General features: G+C 43.0%; 1 protein-coding gene across 1 annotated transcript; it reads left to right on the top strand.

Annotated features, from left to right (window-relative positions):
• The first annotated feature begins 6,659 nt into the window (after positions 1-6,659).
• On the top strand, positions 6,660-22,374 carry SRD5A3 (steroid 5 alpha-reductase 3). The gene is made up of 5 exons (XM_043906734.1): positions 6,660-6,975; positions 14,445-14,587; positions 16,362-16,559; positions 20,369-20,503; positions 21,388-22,374. Exons 1-5 carry the CDS (start codon positions 6,755-6,757, stop codon positions 21,645-21,647), a joined length of 957 nt encoding a protein of 318 aa, XP_043762669.1. The 5' UTR covers positions 6,660-6,754; the 3' UTR covers positions 21,648-22,374.
• Positions 22,375-24,817: the final 2,443 nt, after the last annotated feature.

Below are 24,817 nucleotides of genomic sequence, written 5' to 3'. Positions count from 1 at the left end.
TGACCACAGGAGAATGAAGCCAGAAATCAGCAACATAAAGATAACTAAAGAACTGAGGGAGGAAGTCATAATGGAAATTGGAAAATACTTTTTAGCCAAACAATAATGAACAACAATGTATCAAAATTTGTGGGAGACAGCTAAAGCAGTATTTAGAGGGAAATTGACAGTTTAAATGCTCATTAGGGGAAAAAAGATTTTAAATAAGATCTAAGCTTCCATCTCAAGAAGTCAAAATAAAATTACCAGCTATGGCCAAGAAATTAAAACAAGGGAAGAAATATAAGAACAACAACAATAACAACAAAAATCAATGAAATAGAAGACAAATATAAAATAGGGACAATAGCATATCCAATGGTTCATTCTTTGAAAATATTAATAAAATTAATAAAATACTAGCAAGACTGGTAAAGAAAGAAAATATATATTATCCATATCAGAAAAGAAAGAGAGGAAATCACTATATATCCTGCTGATTTTTAAAAAGGATACAAGATTATTGTAAATAATTAAAATTATTAAATATAATTATTCTGAATAACTATAAAACTTTGAGGAAATGGATGAATTCTTTTCCTAAACTGACACAAAAGTAAACGTAACTTTCAGTCCCAAAGAAACTCTAGGCCCAGATGCTATCACTAGTAAACTCTATTAATATTTGATGAAAAAGTAAACCATCCTTACACAATTGTTCAGAGGAAGAAGGAACAATTCCCACCTTGCTTTATGAACTAACAGGACACCGGTACCGCACTTGACAAAGACATTCCAAGAAAAGACGTGTAGACCAGTATCCCTCAAGGGAAAAGACATAAAAAGAAAAAATCCTTATCAAAATATTAACAAATCAAACCCATTATTTATTATTTATTTATATATGCCAGACTGTAACCAGGTGAGACTTATCCCAAGTATGCAAGGTTGGTATATTTTTCATAAATTGGTGAAATTAATTACATTAAGAGAATACAGGTTGACCCTCGAACACAGGTTTGAACTGCTGGGGTCCACTTATACTCAGATTTTTTTCAATAGCAAATACCATAGTACTGCATAATCTGCAGTTGGTTGAATCCGCCAATATGCAGGGACAGCAGATACAGAGGAACCCTGTACACAGACGGGCTGACTATAAATTATCTATTCATGGATTTTCAGCCTCACAGGAAATTAGGGTTAGGGTTGGCGTCCCTAAATCCCTGTGTTGTGGAAGGGTCAGTTGTAAATGGAAAGGTTAGATTATCTCAATAAGGGCTTAAAATAATATAACACTCAATACCTTCCCTGACTTTTTAAAATGCTAATAAAACTTGAAAAAAAGGGAAGTGTTTCAAACTAACAAAAGGTATTTATGTAAAAATCTACTAATAATGTTATATTTGATGATGAAAGACTGACTCCTTTGCCCTGAAAATCAGGAATGAGACAAGAATGTCTGGCAACAAAACAAAGATGTTCTCTCTCACCACTTCCATTTCAACATTGTACCGGAGGCTTCACCCAGTGCAGAAGGTAGTAAAAACAAGTAAGAGCCTTCCGGATGAGAAAGGAAAAAGTAAAACTTTTCTTATTCACAGATAACACAAACATAGAAAATTGTAAGATAGCTACAAACTCTTAGAATAACTAAATTTTACCAGGTCAGAAGTTTTTTATCTTCACTTAATCCTCTTTTGATGATCTTCCTTTTTTTATGTAGATTCAGGTTTCTGGCTTACATTGCTTTCCTTCTTTTTAAAGAATTGCTTTAACATTTCTTGCCAGGAAGGTCTACGGGTGACAAATTTTCTCCATTTTAACTTGTCCCAGAAAGTCTTTATTTCCCCTTATTCTTGAAGAATAAGTCTATGAAGTATTTGGATTAAATTTTGTGTATGGTATTAAGTAAGGGTCAAGAATATATTTTTTCCTATGTGGATACCCAATAATTTCAGCACCACTTACTGAAAAGCCCTTCTTTTTCTTCATTGTTATTGCAAGGCACCTTCATCATAAATCAAGCAACCAATGTAAATTGGTCTACTTATGGAATCATTTTTATTTCATAAGCCTATGTATCCTTACACCAGTCCTACACTGTCTTAATTACTATAGCTTTATATTAAGTCTTGAATTATGATCACTGAAATCCTCTACCTTTTGTCTTCCTCAATCTTATCTTGAGCTGTTTAAGGTTCTTTGTTTTCCACACATATTTTAGATTCATCTTGTCCATTTCCACAAAACTCTTCCCGGGATTTCAACTGCGGTTATGTGGCATAATTAGAACAATAAAAGAGACATTAACATCTTAACAACACTGGATCTTCAAAAACAGGAAAATGAGAAACATGATCTCTCTCTCCATCTCTCATCTATCTCTCCATTTCTCCATTTCCATTTTTCTCAAGCTCACACAGAACATTTGCTAAAATAAACCACATTCTAGGCCATAAAACACCTCTTAACAAAATTTTAAAAATAGGAATCATACATCTGCTCTCAGATACAACAGAATTAATCTAGAAATCAATAACAGAAACATAACTAGAAATTTTCAAAATATGTGGATATTAAATAAAACACTTCTAAATAATACATGGTCAAAAATAATAAATAACACATGGGTCAAAGAACTCTCAAGAGAAATTTCTAAATATTTTGAACTAAATGAAAATGAAAACATAATTTATCAAAATTTGTGGGAAGCAGCAAAAGGAGTACTTAGAAGGAATTTTACATCACTGAATGTATACATAGAAGAAAAGAAAGATCTAAAATCAATATCTAAATTTCTACCTTAGAGAAATAGAGAAAGAAGAGCAAATTAAGCACAAAATAAGCAAAAGAAAAGAAATAATAAGAATTACACCGTTCACCCGAAACTATCACAACATTGTTAATCGGCTATACCCCAAAACAAAATGATTTGGTGTTTAAGAAAAAAAAGAATGCTAAACCAAAAAAAAGTGCTTTTTGATACTAGAAAGGAAAAAAAAAAGGAATAATAAGATTTAGAGCAGAAATAAATGAACTTGAAAATAGGAAAACAACAGCAAAAATTGACAAAATCAAAAGCTGGTTCTTTGGAAAAATTAGTAAGACTGATAAGCCTCTAGCCAAGCTAACTAAGAAGAGAGAGAACACAAATTACTAATATCCAAGAAGGGATATCACTACAGATCCTACACATCAAAATAAAGATGTATATGGGACTTGTCTATACTTTCTGCACTTTTCTCTATAAACCTAAAGTTGCTCCAAAATAAAATTAAGTCTATTAACCAAGAAAAAAAGACTCTTAGACATATCCTATGGAAGGGTGGGGAGAAGCAGATTCTTCTTAACGGATGAGGAATATAGCATATGGTAACAAAAAGCACTTTTGCTTGAAAAATATATTGAATGAATACATATGATTTCCAAATCAGGTTCCATTCTGAGGTACTGGGGGCTAGGACTTCAACATATAAACTGTTGTGGGACACTATTCAACCCACAACATGAGGGGATGGAATATTAGGCAAAAGGCAAAGCAGGAGGTACAAATATGCTCCCTAAATTAAGAAATGAATGCATGTGGCATCGCATACAGCAGCCAAGGGCAATGGAAAAATATAAAGGGAGTGTGGGAAGTGGGAGGAGGTTCTGTTTCTGGGCTCTCCGTTACTCTGCACTGCCTTTTTGTCTAGCCCTGCTTCCAACTACACTGACATAATTACTACACCTGTTAAACAAATCACTTCTTGGTCTTGATATGCAGCAACTCCTCCAATCATTTTATCTTCCAGAGTCCCTTGGCCATCTTTAGCCCTTCCTACTTCCATATAACTTTTAGAATCGGCTTCTTACATTCCACAAAAAGCTGGGGTTTGATTGGACCTACAGTTATTATTCCACACATCGGTTTGAGAAGAATTGTCATTTTAACTATATTGAGTCTTCCAATCTATGAGTTTAGTATGTCTCACCTTTAAATTATGTCTTATTTAGTATCATAACTTTATTTTCTTTTAGGACTTACACACCTTTTATTAGAGTTACTCCTTGACACGTAATAGTTTATGCCATTGAAGTATTATCTTTAAAACATTTATTTTCTGTTTATTGCTCAGAAAGAGAGAAGTTCAATATTTAGAAACTGATTTTTGTATCCAACCTTACCAAACCCTATTAGTTCTAATATCTGCTGACTCTATTGGAGTTTCCTATTATCTTCAAATAATGACAGTTCCTTTCTTGCATTGCAATCTGTAGACTTTTTCTTTCTTTTTCTTATTTATTGAGCTGGCTAAGGCCTTCAGGAAAGCACTGACTCCAAAGGTGATTGAATTTTAGTTTCATATTTTGAAGGTAGAGCCAACAGGATCTGCTGACAGATCATATTTAGCAAGAGAGGAATCAAGTTTGAGTTCAAGAGTTTTGGCCTAATCAACTGGAAAAACGGCATTGTCATTTACCACAGGCCAAGCCAGGGGTCTGTTGATTATATAGTGCAGGTAATTAAATGAGGAAAGATAAAAACTGACATTTATTGGCAATGATGTCTCTAACAGGCTCTAGCCTGTTTTTCCACTTTCGAAATAACTCCAGTAAGGATTTAAGCATTTATAAATGCTCCCAGTCAGGTTTGACTTGCAGCTTCCTGCTCATCACTGCCCTCTACAGGGCCTTGTGTGAATATGAGCTGTGCACTCTGATTAAAATCCAAACCAGAAAATAAGGGATAATTTTTCCCTCCAGCTTCAATTTTTCTTGTTTCCATGAGACACATATACACACACACACACCACATCTTGTCTTTGTGATCCTTCACCTGATCGGATAACTATAAGAGAGTCTCCCACTCAGGAAACTTGGTCCCTGAAGTGAACTTCCAGGTAGATTGTCTGGAAAGGTGTCCTAGAAAGGCAAGCAGTATTCCTACGGGGTTAACCTAAGAACGAGGGCTTCCCAGGTGGCTCAGTGGTAAAGAATCCATCTGCTAGGGCCGGAGGAGTAGGAGACCTGGGTTCAACCCCTGGGTCAGGAAGATCATCTGGAGAAGGAAATGGCAATCCACTCCAATATTGGGAAATTCCATGGACAGAGGAGCCTGGCGGGCTCCATGGGATCGCAAAGAGTCTGACAAGACTGAGGCGACTTAGCACATGTGCATGCAACCCAAGAAGAGTGAAGAGACAATGAAAAGGTGACCCCTACAGATGAAACGCTGGGTCTTACAAACAGACCCCACTGTCCCACCTCGAGGGCCAATTTGATCATCCTTTACCGCATATTTCTCAAGTCACTGGCACGGGCTGCAGTGTCCTTGCACAAAGAAGCAAAACTCCAAGAAGCTGGCACATTTAACAATCCAAAGGACTGTTCAAGACACAGTAACCTTCCCTGAAGCTCATTTGACATATGGGGTTTCACACTCAGATGTGGGCTGCCACTCCCCTCTCCTGCCACCCCATCTCAAGAAAGAAGCTCCAAAAAGGCAAGGACATTATCCTGTAAGCCTGTCTATCCTCAGTGTCCAAAATGAAGCTTATCACGTAATAGTTGTTGCTTAGTAGCTAAGTCATGTCTGACACTTTGCCATCCCCATGGACTACAGCCCCCCAGGATCCTCTGTCCATTGGACCTCCCAGGCAAGAATACTGGAGTGGGTTGCCATGCCCTTCTCCAGGGGATCTTCCCAACCCAGAGATCAAACCCAGGTCTCCTGCATTGCAGGTGGATTCTTTACCAGCTGAACCAGAAGGGAAGCCCAAGATTACTAGAGTGGGCAGTCTATCCCTTCTTCAGCAGATCTTCCCAACCCAGGAATCGAACCAGGGTCTCCTGCATTGCAGGTGGATTCTTAACCAACCAAACTATCAGGGCTATTTTTTGGCACTGACACATTTAAGGCTTTAATAAAATATTTTCTAAAAGACTTAAAAGTTTCATTTGTCCTAACCAAAAACAATGTTGTTTAAAACTGATGAGTCAATAAAAATAGCACTGTCACTACATGGAAATAAATATAAGAAATGACAGATGGAGTAAAAAACTGCCTCTAAGGTGTGGAACTCTAAAAGGGACAGGGCTGCAGTTTTTAAATTTTTACCACTTTCATTTTTGTATTTGCAATTACCTTTACTTTCTACTTTACATGTTTAAATTATACACATTCCTAACATTCTACTACAACTATTAATTTTTGTGTGTAACCTGCCTTCTTCATCTACATTCATATTAATATAGTTGTTCACAATCATAGCTCTTCACTTTACATTTTAGATTTTTTTTTCACTTAACCTACAGTTCCAGTTATCACAAAGCTATCCGTGTTTTTACAGTCTCCATGATTATTTTAATGGCTGCATGATATTCCAATGTGTTACTGTACCGTAATTTAGCTAAATACCTTAACATGTAACATTCTGGATTGTTTCCACTTCCAATGAAAATAATGCTGCAGTGAAGACTTGCAGTTATGTGGCCTTGTTCGTCCCGCTGCTTTGAATCATATTGCTGAATCATATTTCCGGGGTCCCACCGAAGTACCCCTGATTCACATAGTATACCTACTGCTACCAGCCAGCACCAACGTGACCCTAACCCGCGAACCCGCGTGGCGGGGCGGGGCCTCCGTCCCAGGGGGCGTGTCCAGAGTGGGGCCGAGCGCGTCCCCGCCCCGCGCTGCGCCCCGACGCCCCGCCCGACTGAGCCCGGCGCGCCGCACAAGAGTAGACGGTCTTCTGGGGGCCTGGGAGCTGGATCGCCGGGCTTGCAGGCTATGGCTACGTGGGCGGGGACCGAGGTCTCGGCGCTGAACCCTCTGCGCGCCCTTTGGCTCACGCTGGCGGCCACCTTCCTACTGACCCTGCTGCTGCAGCTCGTGCCGGCCGGCCTGCTTCCGGGCTGCGCGTTCTTCCAGGACCTGATCCGCTATGGGAAAACCAAGGAAGGGGCGCCGCCGCGCCCGGCCGCCTGCCGGGCCTTTGATGTTCCCAAGAGGTAACCGCGCCCGGGCGCGAGTCCTGGTTGTCGAGTCACGGAGAGCCGGGGGCGCCGTGCTCGAGCTGCCGGCAGGGGGCAGCAGAGGCGGGCGCGGGGCCGGCGCGGACCGGATCCGGGAGGCAGAGGCCGATTCCCCGAGGCGGCGTCACCCCTGCCCGCCCGCCGGCCACTGCACGCGTCTACCCCGCTGCCCGTGGGGCGGAGTGTCCGGAGACACCGGGAGGCTGAGCCACGCGCACCGCCGGGGCGCAGGAACGTGGCCTCGACCTAGCCTTTCCTTCGGGGGAAATGGCTGCGCTTCCAAATTCAGGCCTGGTCACCAGGCGGTAAAGTCTGCCTTGTCCCCAATTTCTCTTTCCGCCGTCCTGCACTCTAGGGACTCATAACCTAACTTGAGGTCGCCGGGACTGACTAGAAATGAAGGCAGGCCCTCCCTTCTCTCGTGCCCCCTGTTTGTCTCCTTCACCGTCAGCAGTCAGGACGAAGGGTGAGACGCTGGTCACTAACAGACGCCACCTTCATCAGCCGCGCCAAGGCAGGTGCCCCGGGAGAAAGTTGCCCAGGATGGCACGTTTAGGCAGGCGTGGTCCCTAAGCGCCAGATGGCTCAACAGATTTCATAACTAAGTTAAATGAGAGATTAAATCGTTATGCCCTCAATATAATTGTTGAAGAAATTGTAAGGCTTATTATAGTCCGGGGAGTTTTTTTCATGTGTTTTCACTTTAAATTTAGAACATAACTGAGAAGAGTCGGCCAAGCACTTCTTGATGGTAGATATATAGCAGTGGCGTTTTCTTGGAGATACAGGCTAAGTTGGCGTTCAGAAAGGAATATGGAGAAATGTGATAGGGGTTTTGATGTACTAAAATACCCCGATTATCGCTTAAACCTCAAATAGGCTGTTCCCCAGGTCTGCAGATGGGAAAGGGTGTAAGTAAACTTGGCTTCCCACTTCTGACTGTTGGAGAAATACTCGCCAGATGTAACGCTGAGAAGCGAGCACTGGGTCATTTTGAGGAATGAGGCCCTCGGAAGAAGAGCATATGCCTGCTAAGTCACTTCAGTCGTGTACGACTTTTTGCGACCTCTTGGACTGTAGCCCGCCTGGCTCCTCTGTCCATAGGGTTTCTGCAGGCAAGAATACGGAAGTGGGTTGCCATTCCCTTCTCCAGGGGGATCTTCCCGACCCAGGGATCAAACCCATATCTCTGTCTCCAGCCCTGACAGGCGAGTTCTTTACCACTAGCGCCATCTAGGAAGAAGTAGATGCTTCAAACACTGTGATTAAACCTGTTTCTTAGAGGCTGTTTTTAACCTAAAATGTCCTGTCAACCCTATTTTTAATGAGGATTTGAATATAGTAAGTACTTTTCTACTTCACAGCAGGGACATTCCTAGATTGTCATTTTTTTTAATGTTACAAAATGAAGAAAACAATTACTTGTTTTGAGAGTGAATTCTAACAATTTACTTTCTGAATTTTAAAAAAAGATACTAGTGTCATTGATTAAAGGGCATATTTCAAATCGTCCCCTGCACTTACCTATTTATTTGGCTCCTATACCCCACCTCTTACTACTCCAGTCTGTGGTCAGATGGCAGCCAAGAAACAGATTTTGTACCTTTTCCTTATTCATTATTGCAAAATGGGTACTCTTTGGGCTGCTTGTAATTTCTACTATATTATGAAATAATTTACACCTTTTTCTTCTTACAGAATTCTAAAATGGACCCTCCTATGGTGTTTTGTTTAACTTTTTTCCCCTAAATTGAAGCTAAAATTTCTTTTCATACTAGAGCAGGTATAACTATTCCAGGCCAATAATGAAAGTCAAAAAGGTCTAGATGCTATACTGAAGTACTTTTCCTTGTTCAAAATTCAATAGTACTCTTAAAAATGAAAATAAGCCTATAACTTTTACACTTACAAACAGGCAGCTGTGAATCATGTTTCTGTACCTTAAGAGCTCAAGTTAACTTGGGAGGAATTATTTTTTCATAAATGGTAAAGAATTAAACCTTAATTGAGTTCATGGAATGTTTGATTCCATAATCCCTCTCTGGTAGATTGTTGTGTTTTTTTTTTTTTTAATTAAGGTGATACTGCTTTTCTTGTTTTCTTTTGAGTTCCTGGAGTTTTGATTTCCCAGAAAGTCTGAATAAATACTTGACCTCAAACATGAGTCACAATGCTCTTGACTTTCATAGTGCACATGGAAGGACTTCTATTTCTAATATTTCAAAATATTATAGAAACATTTTAATTAAATTCAGCTCTAGAGACAAAGAGAATCATCCAGTCTTTCCCTACTGGGGTTCAGAGATCCTAACCAGCAATCCAGGGGATCTATAGATAGAACTCAGCGCAAATTGGATTGCAAAAAATTACATCTTTATTTCATTAATCTCTAGCTGTAATTCACCATTTTCTTAGTGATGAATGAAATCAACAAACCACAGGAGAATTAGCAATATCTGCAGTAGAATTAGCAATATCTGCAATTTAATACTATATTAAAAATATTGAAGAGACTAAGAACATTTTCATCACTATATAAAAATACTGTATTATCATCTATGTCTCATTAGTTAATACATTAATTAAGCACATATATAACAAATGTTTCTTAGTGGTTGTGTTACCTATATTTCAGTATAATTGAGTTTCCTTTGTATCCCCATGTATTTTAGGCTTGGGAAGGGGCATGTTGCCTTCATTAGACTGCCAGAGGAGTCCATGGAAGAAAAATGTCAAGAATCCCTACTCTGAACTGTAAACTCCATATGTTTACCTTTGTCTTGTTTGTTGCTATACCCTGGGCTCAATGCCTGACAAATTATAAAGTCCTCAGTCAATGTTTTGAATGAATCAAAGAAAAAAGATTTTAGGTTTGATTTATTGACTAACTTGACTAGTTTCTCTGAGAGTAACTGTGGATGAAGTACCTTCTCTTTCATCCATTTATTTATTTAACCAATGTTTATAGAGTATGTACTATTGCCAGGAGCTGTTCTAGATCCCTTGGAGCCTTGGTTTCTGTAAAGCAGTAAATATGTAAACAAATATTTTAAAACAAGTGAGATAATTTCATATGGTGCTAAGTGCTTCAGAGGAAATCCAGCTGGTTATTTGATCATGAGCAAGATGTGGGTGGCAGTGACAGCCCTGGAAAGGATGATCAGAAAGGGGTAGGGCCGGAGATGAGTTCATTTCAGGAGGCCAGAACAGACCTTGGGCTTTTTGGACCATGGTGGAGATTAGATGTTATTCTGAGTGTATGGAAAGCAGCTTTAGGATGGGGAAATGGGACGTGGCATTATGTGATTTATGTTTGAAAGAATGACTCGCCATTGTGTGGGAAAGACTGGATGAGAGGCTGTTAACAGTGGGCCAGGCAAGCAGTGGTAGTATGGATTAGAGCGTTAGCGTAATAGAACCTATTTGTCACACAGGTGGTGATGCCATTAAAGCACATAGCGTTGGGTCGGGCACCGAGGCAGAACTCGGTAACCACTAGTTTCCTTCCTCCGTGTGTGCACATACGTCCAGTTGGTCACGTCCAGCTCTGTGACCACCTGGACTGTATAGCCTGCCAGGCTCCTCTGTCCATGGGATTTCCCAGGCAAGAACATTGGAGTAGATTGCCATTTCCTCCTCCAGAGGATCTTCCCAAACAAGGAATTGAACCCACGTCTCTTGCTTGGCAGGCGGATTCTTTACCACTGAGCCACCGGGAAGCCTCGTTTCCTTCCTTGGTTAACCCTGTAAATCCCCTGTCTGGTCCTGGGATCAGTTCTGGCAATCAGTAAATATGTATTAAATCAGATCATATCTCCTGGCTCAGAACTATCCAGTGGCTTCCAACTCACAGAAGAGTCCACTCTTATACAATCTTACACAGTCTTGTTCTCACCCCCTCACTGAGGCCCTATAGTTTGCCCCTCCTGTGGCTCCAGTCCAGTTTTCTGGGTCTGTATCTGCTTGTTCTTTCTCCCACCTCAGGGCCTTTGCGCTGCCTGTTTCCTCTACCTGCAAAGCTGTTCCCCCAAATAGCCAGATGGTATATGCTCTCACTTCGGTATAATTCTGCTCAGATGCTACCTTGTCAGTGAGACCTGCCCTGTCCACCCTGTTTACAAATACAATGCTGCCCTCCCCAGCATTCCTCTTCCCAGCTTTAGTTTTCTCATTAGCAGTTATCACCTACTGACATGCTATAAGTTTTACTTCTGTGTGTTGCTGTGAGTATAAGCTCCATGAGGGCAGGTGTTCACAGCTGAGCTAGAGCGGTCCCTGGCTTATGGTAGACATCAGACTGTTGGTGAAGTCAGCAGTGCTTGCTTGGTGCACAGTCCCGTGTTATCATGAGGATCACCGAATCCTTGCTCCCAGGGGCTCACTTCATTTAAGCATAGTGTGAATGGAAGAAAAACAGGGAGAGAACAGAAGGAAGTGGAGTTTTCCAGTTCGCTTCTGAGCCTAGAGCTGGGTCTTTTCAAAAAGAAATATGGGACTTCCCTTGTGATCCAGTGGCTAAGACTTGATGCTCCCAACGCAGGGGACCCGGGTTCAATCCCTGCTCAGGGACCTAGAGCCTGCATGTGTAACTAAGAGTTTGAACGCCGCAGCGAAGACCCGGCACAACCAAATAAAGAAAGAAATAGAGATACAACCTCAAATAAGGAGTAGAACACATTTCATGTAGCAGGAACCAGGCAAACAAAATGAGAGAATGTGCAAAATGTGGGAATGAGAAAAATAAGTCAGCCTGTGAATCAAAACCCTATGGCACAAGCAGGGCAGAGCAGCCTATATCAGACAGAGTGAGTGACTGGAATGGCGTGATTTGGTATAAGTTGGTACGTGTGATGGTAGAGGTGGAAAAGCAGGTTCAAGCAAGTCTTGATCACATGGCCAGGAGCACAGCCCTGTGACTTTTAACTTCAGGGTCATCAGGGCTGAGTCTGAAGCCAAACACTGCCATTTACTGGGAGGCGCTGGACGAGTAACTGGACCTTCTGAGCCTCAGTTTTCTCATCTGCCGCATGAAGATAACCACATAAACTTGCCAAGATGGTTGGGAAGATGAATACTCTTAACCGGTCTTCCCACAACTAGATGATCCTCTTACCTAAGTACCAGAGGGATTTTTTAAGCAATGACCGAAATGAATGAGCTATACGCACACTCTCTCTCACACACACACACACACACACTCTCTCTCACATACTCCCCCCCCCCTTTTTTTTGGATTGTGATGAAATATACATGACATAACCTTTTCCACTTTAACCCTGAGTTTGCAATTGGGCATCTTTTAAGTCCATTCACGTTGTTGTGCAGTCATCACCACTGTCCATCTCCAGAACTTTTCCGTTAGCCAGAGAGATTTTGAAAACATAAATTACTCCTTCAAGTCACTGTGTTCAAACGCTTCCCCGTCACGCTTAAAAGCCAGTGCCCTTACAGGACCCCATCGCATCTGCCCCTCCTATTTCATGCTCTAGCACAGTCCATGTGTTGTTTAGTCGCTAAGTCATGTCTGACTCTTGCGACCCCTTGGGCTGTAGCCCACCAAGCTCCTTTGTCCCTGGGGTTTTCTAGGCAAGAATACTGGAGTGGGTTGCTGTATCCTTCTCCAGTGGGCCTTCCTGACCCAGAGATCAAACCCGTATCTCCAGCATTGGCAGGAGAGTTCTTTAATACTGAGCCCCCAGGGAAGCCCACTCCCTGTATAGGTGTCCTTTATTCCTCAGTGCCTTTGTGGTTGCTGTTTCCTCTGCCTAGAAAACTCTTTCCTTAGAAATTCACAAGGGTCACTCATTCTAGCCAAGCATTACTTCTAGAAGGACCAGCATTGTCCACCCATCCAGAATGACCTCTCCTCTGCACCGCCTCTGTCCTGTCACCCAGCATCAGGCAGGATGTCTGCAGATTCACTTGCCGACTCTCTGCTGAAAGGTAAACTTCAGCAAGCCAGGCACCTGGTCAGTTTGCTCCCTGCTGCATCCCCAGCTCCAAGAACATCACCTAGCAGTTTCGAAGTGCTCAGTAACTTTTTTTTTTTTTAATGAAATAGGTAAAGTGGCTCTGAAGTTGCCCCTCAGAAGCTTGTCCCCTCCTCTTTCCATGGGAGCCTGCAGAGCAAGGCGCTGCTGCCATTCTGAGCTATTGGCTCAGACCAGACCTGTGCTCAGGTCTAGAAGTGTGTCTTAAGGAAGACTGGTAGGCAACCAGAGGCCAGGGTCTTGGGATGGGGCAGAGGAGGCAGAATCAACACTCATGTTTGAACTCAGCTGTTGAGCGTGAAGAAGACCCGAATCAGGATTAACAGGACATCTCAGGACAGGTCTAATGACAGAATTTGTAACAATGGTGGGAGAATTAAGTGGGTTGCTATGGAATAATCAGCTTAGACCAGCATTTGTTAGACTGGGTTGTGAGCATGGTCTAGGGGACTGTGAGTTCTGGGACACACAAGCGTACTCTGGATCACCTGGGAGGGGAGCCTCTCGAGTCCGTGTGGTCTTCTTGACTCCAGGCTGTCTTGCTGCATCGCAGATTAATGAGATGAGAAGGAAGGCTTAATATAGCTGTGATGCCTTGAAGACCAGGGAAGGCCAGGTGACACCTAGGCACCTTGCAGAGTCAGAACGATTTTAGGTTGATTCGAATAGAGAAAACTAGTAGACGAATAGGTAGAGAGACCCTCAGAAAACCCGTGGTAGGCCCTCATACCATAGCAGGTGGTGTCATTGCAGCAAACCAACATTGTCTTTCCTGTAAAATTAACTCTGTTAATTGCAATTTTTGTTGCTTTTGTGGTTTCATTTCATTTGTTACTCTCTTGATGGCAACACACACACTGTACTTGTATGAGACTGTACCCATCAGGAGTTGATGGCTAGTTTTATGAGTTCTTATTTGTCATGTTATCATAGAAGCAATTTAGGTCAACACAGTTTAGGAAGACACTAAATCAGAAGACCTATTTAAGGTTTCTTGCAGCCCTGTGAGCCTGTGATTGTGCAAATCTTATGTAACTGTTGTATGGCTATTGCAGCAATATTACTTGAGATTTAGAAATCTTCCACAGGTTTGGCTTGTGGTAGCACAGTCTAGGCTCTCCCTGCCAGGCCCTGGGGCCCTCTGTTTTTGAGTTTGAGCCCAATTTTGTTACCTGAAGATAAGACAGATAGTTAACTTTAATCTAAATTTAACAAGGTCATTCGTGTTCTTACTGACCTCAGGAAACCTCTTTTTCCTATGAGTTAACCAGTCCCATCATCTGAAAGGAAATTTCAAAAACCTGAACATCTGTAGGATTCAGGTTCTATTAAAAAAGCAAAACTATGCTTGCAGCATGAGGGAAAAGAGGATGAGGAAACAAAAAACAGTCTTCTAATATAATGGCTTCAAGTGGGTCTACTTTGATCATTATCTAACCTGTTTTCCCTTTGCAGGTATTTTTCGCATTTCTACATCATCTCAGTGCTGTGGAACGGGTTCCTGCTCTGGAGCCTTACTCACTCTCTGGTCACGGGAGCACCTTTTCCAAACTGGCTTCATGGTCTGCTCAGAATTCTTGGGACTGCGCAGTTCCGAGGTAACAGCTCCCCTGGCTAATTCCAACCCTTGCATTCTGTTCCTGACTTTCCTGCCTGCGGCGAGCTGTTCTGGGTCCTTCATAGCTTCTCTCGGGCTCCTCCTCAGCAGGTGAAGGGTGGGGGCAGAAAGGCTTCTGTGTGGACCACAGCCAGATGGCCAGGGAGGAGGCCCCAGGTCCCTCACTGAGATCATGGCAGAGCTGAAAGTCGACTCTTCATCCCTGACTTCCCAGCAAGGGCTGTGCTGGACAGCACTGGCCGTTCTCCCTCTGATATTCTTAGTACTGTTGATAAATTTATACAGAAGTCTTTACAGTCAAGGGGAAAAACTTAAAATTCCTCAGGTTTGCCTTGAAACATTTATCATATATGTAGTTCCAACCAAAATTGTGCCTCCAGACTCCAGAAATTTGATAGAAAATTACTTTTTGATCAGGGATTTAAAATGTTATGCTCTGGGGCTTTGGTTATATGATAAAATTGACTGGAAATAGTTGTTGACCAGGTGATTACAAAATAGCCTTTAAATTTGCCTCACTGTGCCTTGAATAAAGAATACAGGGAACTACTTAAAACAGCAAGTAATTGAAGGTGAAAACCATAACTTGGCTTAGTTAATGTCAGGCAGCAGGAGAGGGGAAGAATTAGAAACAAATTGTTCTGGTGGTATCTCTGTCCTTTGTTCCAGCAGCCAAACCACTGGCTCCCTAGGAACAATCCTTTTTCTGTATCAACAGAGGAACTTTTTGCAAAAGATGCCAGTCAGACGGGAAAAGCTATGCAGAGCCTCCTTGGGAGGGGAAGATACCAGAGCGAATCCCACTTTACCACTTAACAGTTTATGCCTTCATTGGTGTACTGGAGGGTTCATGAGGCTCTGGTATTTGGAGGGTGATTGTGAGGAGTTTTATTTGGTTGGTTGTTTTAACCTGCTCCTAAAGAGTTAGAACTAGATTTTTACTATGTTTAAAAGAGAAAAGCAGGCCAAGCCAATATGACAGACATCTCCACAGAATGTACCCTTCAGAGAGTCGGGGAGGGGCAGTGCCTGGAAGGGAACCAAAGCAGCTGCTTGTTGTCCTGTTTCTGGATCTGGTCATATGGGTTTAGTTTGTAAAAATCCATTAGGCTGTGTTCTTACTGTATATTTATGTTGTGTGATAACATTTTTTGAAAAATCTAGATTTTATGTCATTTTAAAAACCAGCATTTTTTCTGACTTCTTTTGGGGCAGAGGGGCAAAAGGCAGATAGAAAGATAGATCTCAAGGCTCACAGTCCCCCAAAAGTATCATTTCTTTGGTTTTTTTTTTCTGTAGTATGGAAAGAAATGCACAATTCCTCCCACTCCATTTTCATGCCCCTTTCTGCTTCCGTACATTCTTGTGTCACATGTCCCCCTGACCTCAGGCATCCCACCAGGGGGCCTGGCTCAGAAGTCACCCGGGAACTCTTCCCGACCATCTTCAAATGGGAGTGCATGTCAGGGACCCAGAAACTGTGGAGCTGGGTTCCGAGAGCACAGACCCTTCCCGGCCACGTAACCCAGACGGCTTTCACATCACAAAGTAGAGACAGGAGACCTGAGTTTGTCTCCACTCTGTCACTAGCCCAATTCCTTGGCTCCACTTGGCTCACTTCCTCATTGCCACCCCGAGAGGTGGTGGTAGACTGGGTGATGTCTGGCACCCCTTCGTAGCTCTGACCGCAGCGAGGACAGACGTAGCTGGGTCGCTCCTGGAGCGGTGCTGAGCGTGCCCCGTCTGCCTCGCAGGGGGCGAGCTCGCGCTGTCTGCGCTGCTGGTGCTGGCGTTTCTGTGGCTGCACAGCCTGCGAAGGCTCTTCGAGTGCCTCTTCGTCAGCGTCTTCTCCAATGCCGTGATCCACGTCGTGCAGTACTGGTTTGGCCTTGTCTACTATATCCTCGTCGGCCTCACGGTGCTGAGCCAAGTGCCCATGGACGGCGGGAACGGTGAGTGGGCCCTGGGGTCTGTCCGCTGAGTCACGATGTGAGGGCCTCTCCCCACCAAGCATGACGGAAGCTGGAAAGTCAGGGACCTGCCCAGTCCCCTTGGCATGTGAGGAGGCTGGGCTCTAACTGTAGCTTTAAAAACTCAGCATACCTGGAGGCTGTGATAAAGAGTGAAATAAGTCGGGAAGAGAAAAATAAGCGTCATATGTTAATGCATATATGTGGAATCTAGAAAAATGGTGTAGATCTTATTCACAAAACAAGCAGAGACATGGATGTAGAGAACGCATGTGTGGACACCAAGGGGGATGGAGTGGGGTGAATTGGGAGACTGGGGTTGACGCTGTTGATACTGTGGGTAAAATAGATGACCAATGAGAACCTCCTGTGTGTAGCTCGGGTGCCCCTCCTCAGTGCTCCGCGGTGACCTAACTGGGAAGGAAATCCAAAAAAAGAGGGTATGTGTGTGTCCGTGGCTGCTTCACATGCTGTATGGTAGACACTAACAGCGTTGTAAAGCAGCTCTACTCCAATAACAATTTTAAGCATTAAACAAGTCCGCACGCCCAAGGGCACCGCAGACACACATCACATTAACCGTAACCGCGGAAACCTGAGCGACACCAACATAAGCAGCAGAGTGAATTGGAGTCCTCAGGAGGCTTGCTTTAGGGATGAAGAAAGGGGCCACGGGGTTTCCCTCGGTGGGGCTGAAGTCAGTGAGCTTCTGTGGGCTAGTCTGGAAAGAAAGAGGCGGTGTGGTCAGGAGTAGAACAGGAAGCAGGGGCACTCACTGGAGCAGAAGAAAGCTCAGCCAGCCCAGTTGCCTCACCGAAGCCTTGTCATCCTGGGGTGGAGGGGTGAGGGTGGGGAAGGTGGAGTTGTCAAGCAGGGTGAAATCGTGGAACACCAGAGGAGGAAGGGGTGGCCCCAGCTCCTGGTGACACGCTGGGGTTTGAGAGGAGGCAGGGAGCCACTCTATTGCCATTCAGTTCTTGCGGTGGTTCCCCTCACAAAAAGGCTTTTCTCAAGTGAGGCAGCCTGAGAGGGGAGGGCAAGAGAGCACTGTGGTCAATCACAGTTGTGTCTCAACACTTCCGGGGCGCTCACTTGCTAGGAAGAGGGAAGCAAAATCACAACCTTTGTGTATGAGAAGGGAATGAAATGTGATTCTGGGGGCTGGCGTGGTGGAGGGGAGGGAGGATTGGATTTCTAACATACGTGACCATCTTTTTTTTTTTTTTTTTTTTACAAAAACAGTGCATGTTTGTCATAAAGAATTCAAGTCATTTTGGGTGATTGAAGTGAGTTTTTAGTGCTGAGGTTAACTTCATCTTGCACCCATAGTATCCATCAGCCCACACATGCGAGGATAGATCGTTCACCACTGTTTTCTCTTAAGCCCAAGTCTCTCTGTTTCCTAAAGCTGCCCTATCCCTCCTCATAAATTGAGGCCATGGTCTGGATATTTCCAGTACTCCATGAGTGAGCTTTCTCCACAGGTTTGATTTCAGTGCTGCATGCCCTTTGATCAGCCTCTCTCTGTTGCTGTAGGACCACCCAAGGCCTCCATGGCTCGAGGAATGATTTTACAGTATGACTTATTGACGATCTTTCTCAATTCCTGAATTATTTATTGGCTCCAGCCACACTTAGCTGGCATCTCTACATCTGATTTCTCTGAACTTAAGTCAGTTTTTCCTCCCTCAGCTTTTGGCTGTGGCATTCTTTTCAGCCCACGTCACTATTTGAGCCCTCATTCCTGTAGAACAGTCCTAGGATTTCACCCAAAGGAACTTCCCAGAGCACTTTGGTAACCTACTAGCTTGTAGTCCGTCAGCATGACGTGTCTCTCCTGGAGTTTCCTCTGCTGGCCTGGACCTCAGCTCTTGCTCTTCCTCCTATATAAACAGTCGAGGAAAGGCTGCTGAGACACCCACAAAATAGCTTGTAGATACTCCTTTCTGAAGCTTTCTGAAACTTGAGTTTCACCTACCTGTCCTTCAAGAGGTCATCTGCAGTCATTTGGGGCAGGCTAGGGAAGACTGGTTTCAGGAATTCATTGGAAGAGAATATACTGGGGCATTTGCCAGCTTCGTGGTCTGATAGACAGGAGCTTGGGAGTCAGATGGGCCTGAGTCTGAGTTCTGGCTTGTTTAATTGATCAGAGCTCCAGAACCTTTATCTGGAATTGGGGACATACACTGATTTCAGAGGGTTGTTACGAAAGTGGAAAGAAAGTCTATCTATAAACTACCCAGATCTTCATGTCTCCTTGTCTTCAGAGCCTAGAGGGTCTCACCCTAGTCACTCTCCATTATATTGTTCTGTGGTTTTTTTTTCTTCAGAGCCCCATCTCTCCCTTATATTATCTTAATTATTGATTTTTTTTAACTTGTTTCATCTCCTGCTACTAGAATGTGAGTTCATGAGGACTGGGATCTGACCTGACTCATCCACTGCTTTATCCCTCGTGAGAGATGCCACACTCAGTAGACCCTCCATAAGGAATGAATAAATAAATAATTATGGGGTCGCACAGGGTCGGACACGACTGAAGCGACTTAGCAGCAGCAACACACAGATTAGACCCTCGGTAAATAGCCTTCTGCCCGCCTCCCCTTTCCTGTATTATAATTCCAACTTACTCTGAAAAATCTTTTTTCCTTCGTAGATAATTTCTCTGCCTTTAGAGTAGGTGACTTGGCAGTGACGTGAACTCCCCAACTTCTAACCCTATGGTGACTTGCTCTTAAAGCCCTCAGATTTAACTGGTTTTCATATTTTGTTTGTTTTTAACTTATAAAAATATAGCCACTTAGTTAAATGGCTAAACCTAGTAAACATTAAGAGACTATCGTTTTTAAAAAGAAATTAACTCAATTAGACTTCGATGGACTGTCATTAGTTATTAGCCGTCACCAGCTGAGTCCTGCTTCTATGTACCCATGTGAAATAGCTTGATCCTTGGTTCCCGTACCTGAGTCAGTTTTTGGGGGCTCCCCCTCGGCTCTAGAGCCCAGGCTCCTCCCCACTGTCAGTAGGCAGCTTTGTTTTCTTCGGTCAAGTCCCTGACTCACCTCACTGCTTCCTGATGAACATAGGGAAGCCTTACTTTGCTTTTCTGATGCCAGTCCTTGGAATACCTTCATTCTGCCTGTCTTCTCAGTAGCTGGAGAAGAAAAAGGAAGATGGAACTTTGAGTGTTTCTACTCTTGAAACAAAATCTCTTGGCTGGGTTCTCTCTAATCAGAACAGGATATTGTTTTGGTCTTTATCTTGCAGTTTACATTTCCCTTTTTGAGAAGCTCCACCCCTCACCTTAACTTCCAGTGATTTTCTTCATTGGCTGGAGCCAGTCAAGTCAGTATTCAAAGTTTCCCCAGAAATGGCTCAGGTGAGATCCTTCAGAAGGTGTTTTTCTGACAGCAGACTGCGAGAAGGAAGACATCAAACCAGGCTTAGCAATAAAAATGCAGAGTGGTCTCACCACACAAGAGTATATCAGAAGAGTGGGAGCCGGCCCTCAGAGCTGATCCCCGTGCCTGAAGGAGGAGCAGGAGAATGTGCCGGTCTGGAGTTCTCCGCCAGGGCGCCCTGAAGCTGCCCCTAGCCGAGGCGCACCCCTCCTTCACCCACAGGGACAGTGTTCTCCCTTCTATGCTTGGGGATGATGTCAGGGTGGTTTTCTAGTCATGAGGAACCAAATAAGTGGATAATTGCGTTCTGCAGACTGTATAATTTTTTTAATGTGCTGAGCCTCTGAAGTTTTGCAGAGTTGGTTAGTAAGGTAATCCTTATTTCTGTAGTCTATGTGATAGGGAAGAATCTCCTGATGCAGGCTCGGTGGTTCCACATCCTCGGAATGATGATGTTCATCTGGTCATCTGCCCATCAGTATAAATGTCATGTCATTCTCAGCAATCTCAGGAAAAACAAAGCAGGTAAGATATCTTTTAGAACCACTCACTGTGGGGTTTTAGCCCTCAGGAGTTAAATGTACTTATTCTTTCTCTCTTTTCTTTCCTGCCCTAGTTAGTTGACTAATCAATCTATCAAATACTCATTTTGAGAAGACTCTCTGGGCCTTGATCTTCCCATCTGTAAAACGAGAGCATTTTACTGACAGCCCTCCCTGGCACCATCTAGCCTTGACATTCTGACTCTGTTCTGTGCCCACGTTTGGGGCCTACACTGCCCGTGTGTGTGTGACCAGCACGTCAGCACTATTACCGTGCCAAGTTAGTATCGTTCCAGCCAAAGCAAAAAAACTTGACTTTTTTAGTTAGCTTGTATTGACTTATCACAAACAGAGTTTTTATTAGGCTTTCTGAAATAATAAAAATGGGACAATGCTATTCAGCATTTATCAGGTACTTGTTTTGTGCCAGCCCTGTTCTGAGTTGCTTTATGCGTAATGTCACAGTACTCGCTTGAGGCAAATACAGTCTTGCCCTGATTTTACAGGTGAGGAAACAGAGGCACAGAGAGGTTAAGCAACTTACCTAAAATTGCACAACTTGTAAGTGGCAGAGCTAGGACTTTAACTCATGCAGTCTGACTCTGGAGTCCAAGCTCTTCATCACTAGCGTGGAGGATTGCTGGAGAAACAGGCTTGCTTTTGTGTTGATTTACAGTTAGCATAACTTCAGCCTGTGACTTTCTGACGTGCAGTAGGTTGACGGGGAGGTGGTGGCAGCACAGTGGTTTGTACCGGTCTGTGACATCCTTTTCCGATTGAGTTTTTATAAATGATTGCCAGAGCAAAGTGGTAAAACTTTCTTCTAGCAACTTCAGATGTTCAGGGTATCTTCTTTTCCCGTTTCAGGAGTGGTCATTCACTGTAACCACCGAATCCCTTTTGGAGACTGGTTTGAATATGTCTCTTCCCCTAACTACTTGGCGGAGCTGATGATCTACATTTCCATGGCTGTCACCTTCGGCTTCTACAACTTAACTTGGTGGCTCGTAGTCATGTATGTCTTCTTCAGCCAGGCCCTGTCTGCCTTCCTCAGCCACAAATTCTACAAAAGCAAATTCATCTCCTACCCGAAGCATAGGAAAGCTTTCCTGCCATTTCTGTTTTAAGTTAACCTCCAGTTATAAAGAATGCAAACCAAGTGACGGGTTCAATTCCTAAGGCCAAGGAAGTCTAGAGACCAAAGTACAGTTTGTGTGGAATGGCTTGAAACTCTGTTCCAGTTCTGTTAACAGAAGTCTTCACTGCGTGAGCAAAGACATACCCCTCTGGAAAATGAGTCTTCAGAGAAGAAATCCTTCCTTCCGGCAGACATGGGAATGCTGTGTGTGCTTTCTGAGATGCTCTGTAAAACCAACCAGCTGCTAAAAAATAAAGAGCAAATGAGACTTCAAGCTACTTCAAAAACAAAACCAGCCAGGAATATATGAACAGCATCTAGCAAATACATACATATACAAAGGAAGAGATAAGCTCATGTGTGGCTTTGTTTTTGCTCCGGACAAACTAACTAGACAGCAGGATAAGCAATACAGTAGGTGCTCAGTAACTGCTTATTGCATTTCAGTCAAACCAGAATAGCCCTTGAAAATAACAGCAATGTATAATTTCACACTGATGGATTCAGGGGAAAGTGAGTTTATTGAAGTTATTTTATACTTATTACACAAAGATTACCAGTAATGTAACCATCAGTAGTCATCTCCCCCTCAAATCACAGCTTAACAGAAAGTTTGAAACCTCTTTTATTTAATACTTTTCTGACATCCCTTTCTAGGGAGTACCTTAAAAGTGAAAGTATCAAAAATAAAGTATTTTTGTATTTATGCATAAAAAGCCTTCATGAATGGCACTGACACTCCAGATCGGCTAGCTCTGTAGCCTCATTTGTATGTAGTTATTTAGATTGGATTAATAACTGCCTGAGTTTAACTTAATAGAATGAATTCAAAGATATTTAAAGTTCATACTGACAATAGCTTATTTAAAGAAAATACCCATCATTTAATCAGGTAGATATAAAAGCATAGTGTGAAAGTAGATAATAATACCATAGTCTGAACAGTGCAGTAAAAACTGCACATTTGTGCAACATAAGATTTACTGGCTTGTTGGCCAAGATATTAACTATTTCTTTTATACAGATGTTTTATTATAGTCTACTAAAGTTTTGTGCTCAGATATACCGTGCTATGGGGAGAAGGCAATGGCACCCCACTCCAGCACTCTTGCCTGGAAAATCCCATGGACGGAGGAGTTTGGTAGGCTGCGGTCCATGGGGTTGCTGAGAGTCGGACCCGACTGAGCGACTTCACTTTGACTTTTCACTTTCATGCATTGGAGAAGGAAATGGCAACCCACTCCAGTGTTCTTGCCTGGAGAATCCCAGGGACGGGGGAGCCTGGTGGGCTGCCGTCTATGGGGTCGCACAGAGTCAGCCATGACTGAAGCGACTTAGCAGCAGCAGCAGACCATGCTGTGAGGGAAAGCATCTCATTGTTAACCGGACACAGATGGAATGCATCGTCTAAGAATGTCCCCCCCACCTGCATCTCTGCAGTGATAAACCAGAGCTGTTAGATTCTTTCCAATCTGACTTTCAGTGTATGTATATCAGTACATATTCTAAAGTTCTTACACTTCCGAAGTAGCGTTTTCTCCCCAACAATCAAATGCCACTTCCATCAGCTGCTCAGTCTGTTCAAATGAAATGACATGTTCATTTCATTTATCATTTAGATTTGCCATCCTTAAGATCAGGATTCAGAAACAAGACTTCCTACATCAGGAATGTGAAGCCTGTTGCATTTTGGTCTTAATTTCCACACAAATGGCATAAATTTTAGTAGCATACTATTGGGGGAGAAAAATGTATTTTGCTTTAGCTTGCAATTTCATACTAGGCTAGACTAGGAGTTTGGCTGCTACTCTGGAATTTCGCTGTACTTTTAAGTAAAATCATCACCCCTGCGAGGAGGCCCACGGGGCTGTGAGAGAGGGTTCCCAGTCCGCCTTGTACACCCCGCGCCCACGCCACCCTCATCACACTTCTATCTCCTGCTCTCCCTTCACCTTCCTGGCTCAGACATTGCACTTCTAGGTGAAAACAAAAAAGGAAGTAGTGCTGTCCTCACAGGGGTTCAGAACAAAGTCACGTGGTCTTTGGTGAAAGCTCAACCGTGGACAGTAATTGAAAATCGTGCTGTGTTGCAAGATCGCTATCAGCAATGCTCTTTGTATTGGTGAAAATATTCCACGAGCCTGAAGGGAGCGTGCCAGAGACAGTCTGTAGATTCTTCCCGTGGGTAGTCCTGGAATAGCTTGGGGGCAGGGTTCCTGACTTAACCTGCTAGCTTAGTTGAACAGATTTACTCTTTCATTCTGTTGCTAGTAAGTTCAGGGGAAATGATACTGAACCACCTCGTAACAGCATTACCTGGGTTAACAGCTGACTATAAAAGTATGCTAAAAATAGCCTCTGTTTTTAAGTCTTGAAGTTGTAGCTCGGCCTCTACACTAACGTTTGCTCTCAGTGAGCATGGATGATTTCGTCTCCACAAAGCTTTGTCCTGTGTTACATTTTTAATTCAGTGAGTGGTTATTACTAGAATTCCTATCCAAAAAAAAGAAAAGCCTTTGCAGATATTTTTATATGAAGTTTAATAGATAGTCTAAGGAGACTAAACATTTACATAACTAAAGTTACCTGAAAATTCAAGGACCATTGATAAGGAATCTATCTCAAAATGAACTGATACCATTAAAGAGGTCTTAATAAATGAGCAAGTAGAAAGTTTTTACATATCTAAGCAGTATCTGCTTATCAGAAAAAAATATTCAACTGATTTTTATCAGTATCTTAACCTTCTAAGATTTTTCTGATAAATGGAAAAGAAACAGTAGAGGTGGCAGTGGTCCCTAAATCACATGATGCTTATTTCATCATTTTTCTCAAATACTGACGATCTAGAAAGCCTGGTTTCAGGGAAACAAAATATAATTATTTGAACAAACATTGTATTCTAAAAAGCTACCCTATGCACATAATATCAGGTCTCTTCCTTCCAAAAGACTGAACACTTGAAGTGCTTAGTGGACAAAAGAACACAAGGGGTTTCTCTGCAGAAAGACCAATCTACCTCCTGAGTCTAGCCCTCTGGGTAAAATCCTCATAGCTTACGTGCAGTTTTTATCAGGGGTCCCTGGCCTACATAGCATCTTCCTGTGAATTAAAAAGTCGTTACTCTAGGAGCATCCCTATGAGAGCAGGGCATGAGCC

The sequence above is a fragment of the Cervus elaphus genome, chromosome 6, assembly GCF_910594005.1.
Source record: "Cervus elaphus chromosome 6, mCerEla1.1, whole genome shotgun sequence".
In the NCBI taxonomy this organism is placed as follows: domain Eukaryota; kingdom Metazoa; phylum Chordata; class Mammalia; order Artiodactyla; family Cervidae; genus Cervus; species Cervus elaphus.
This window is presented reverse-complemented; position numbering and strand designations above follow the sequence as displayed.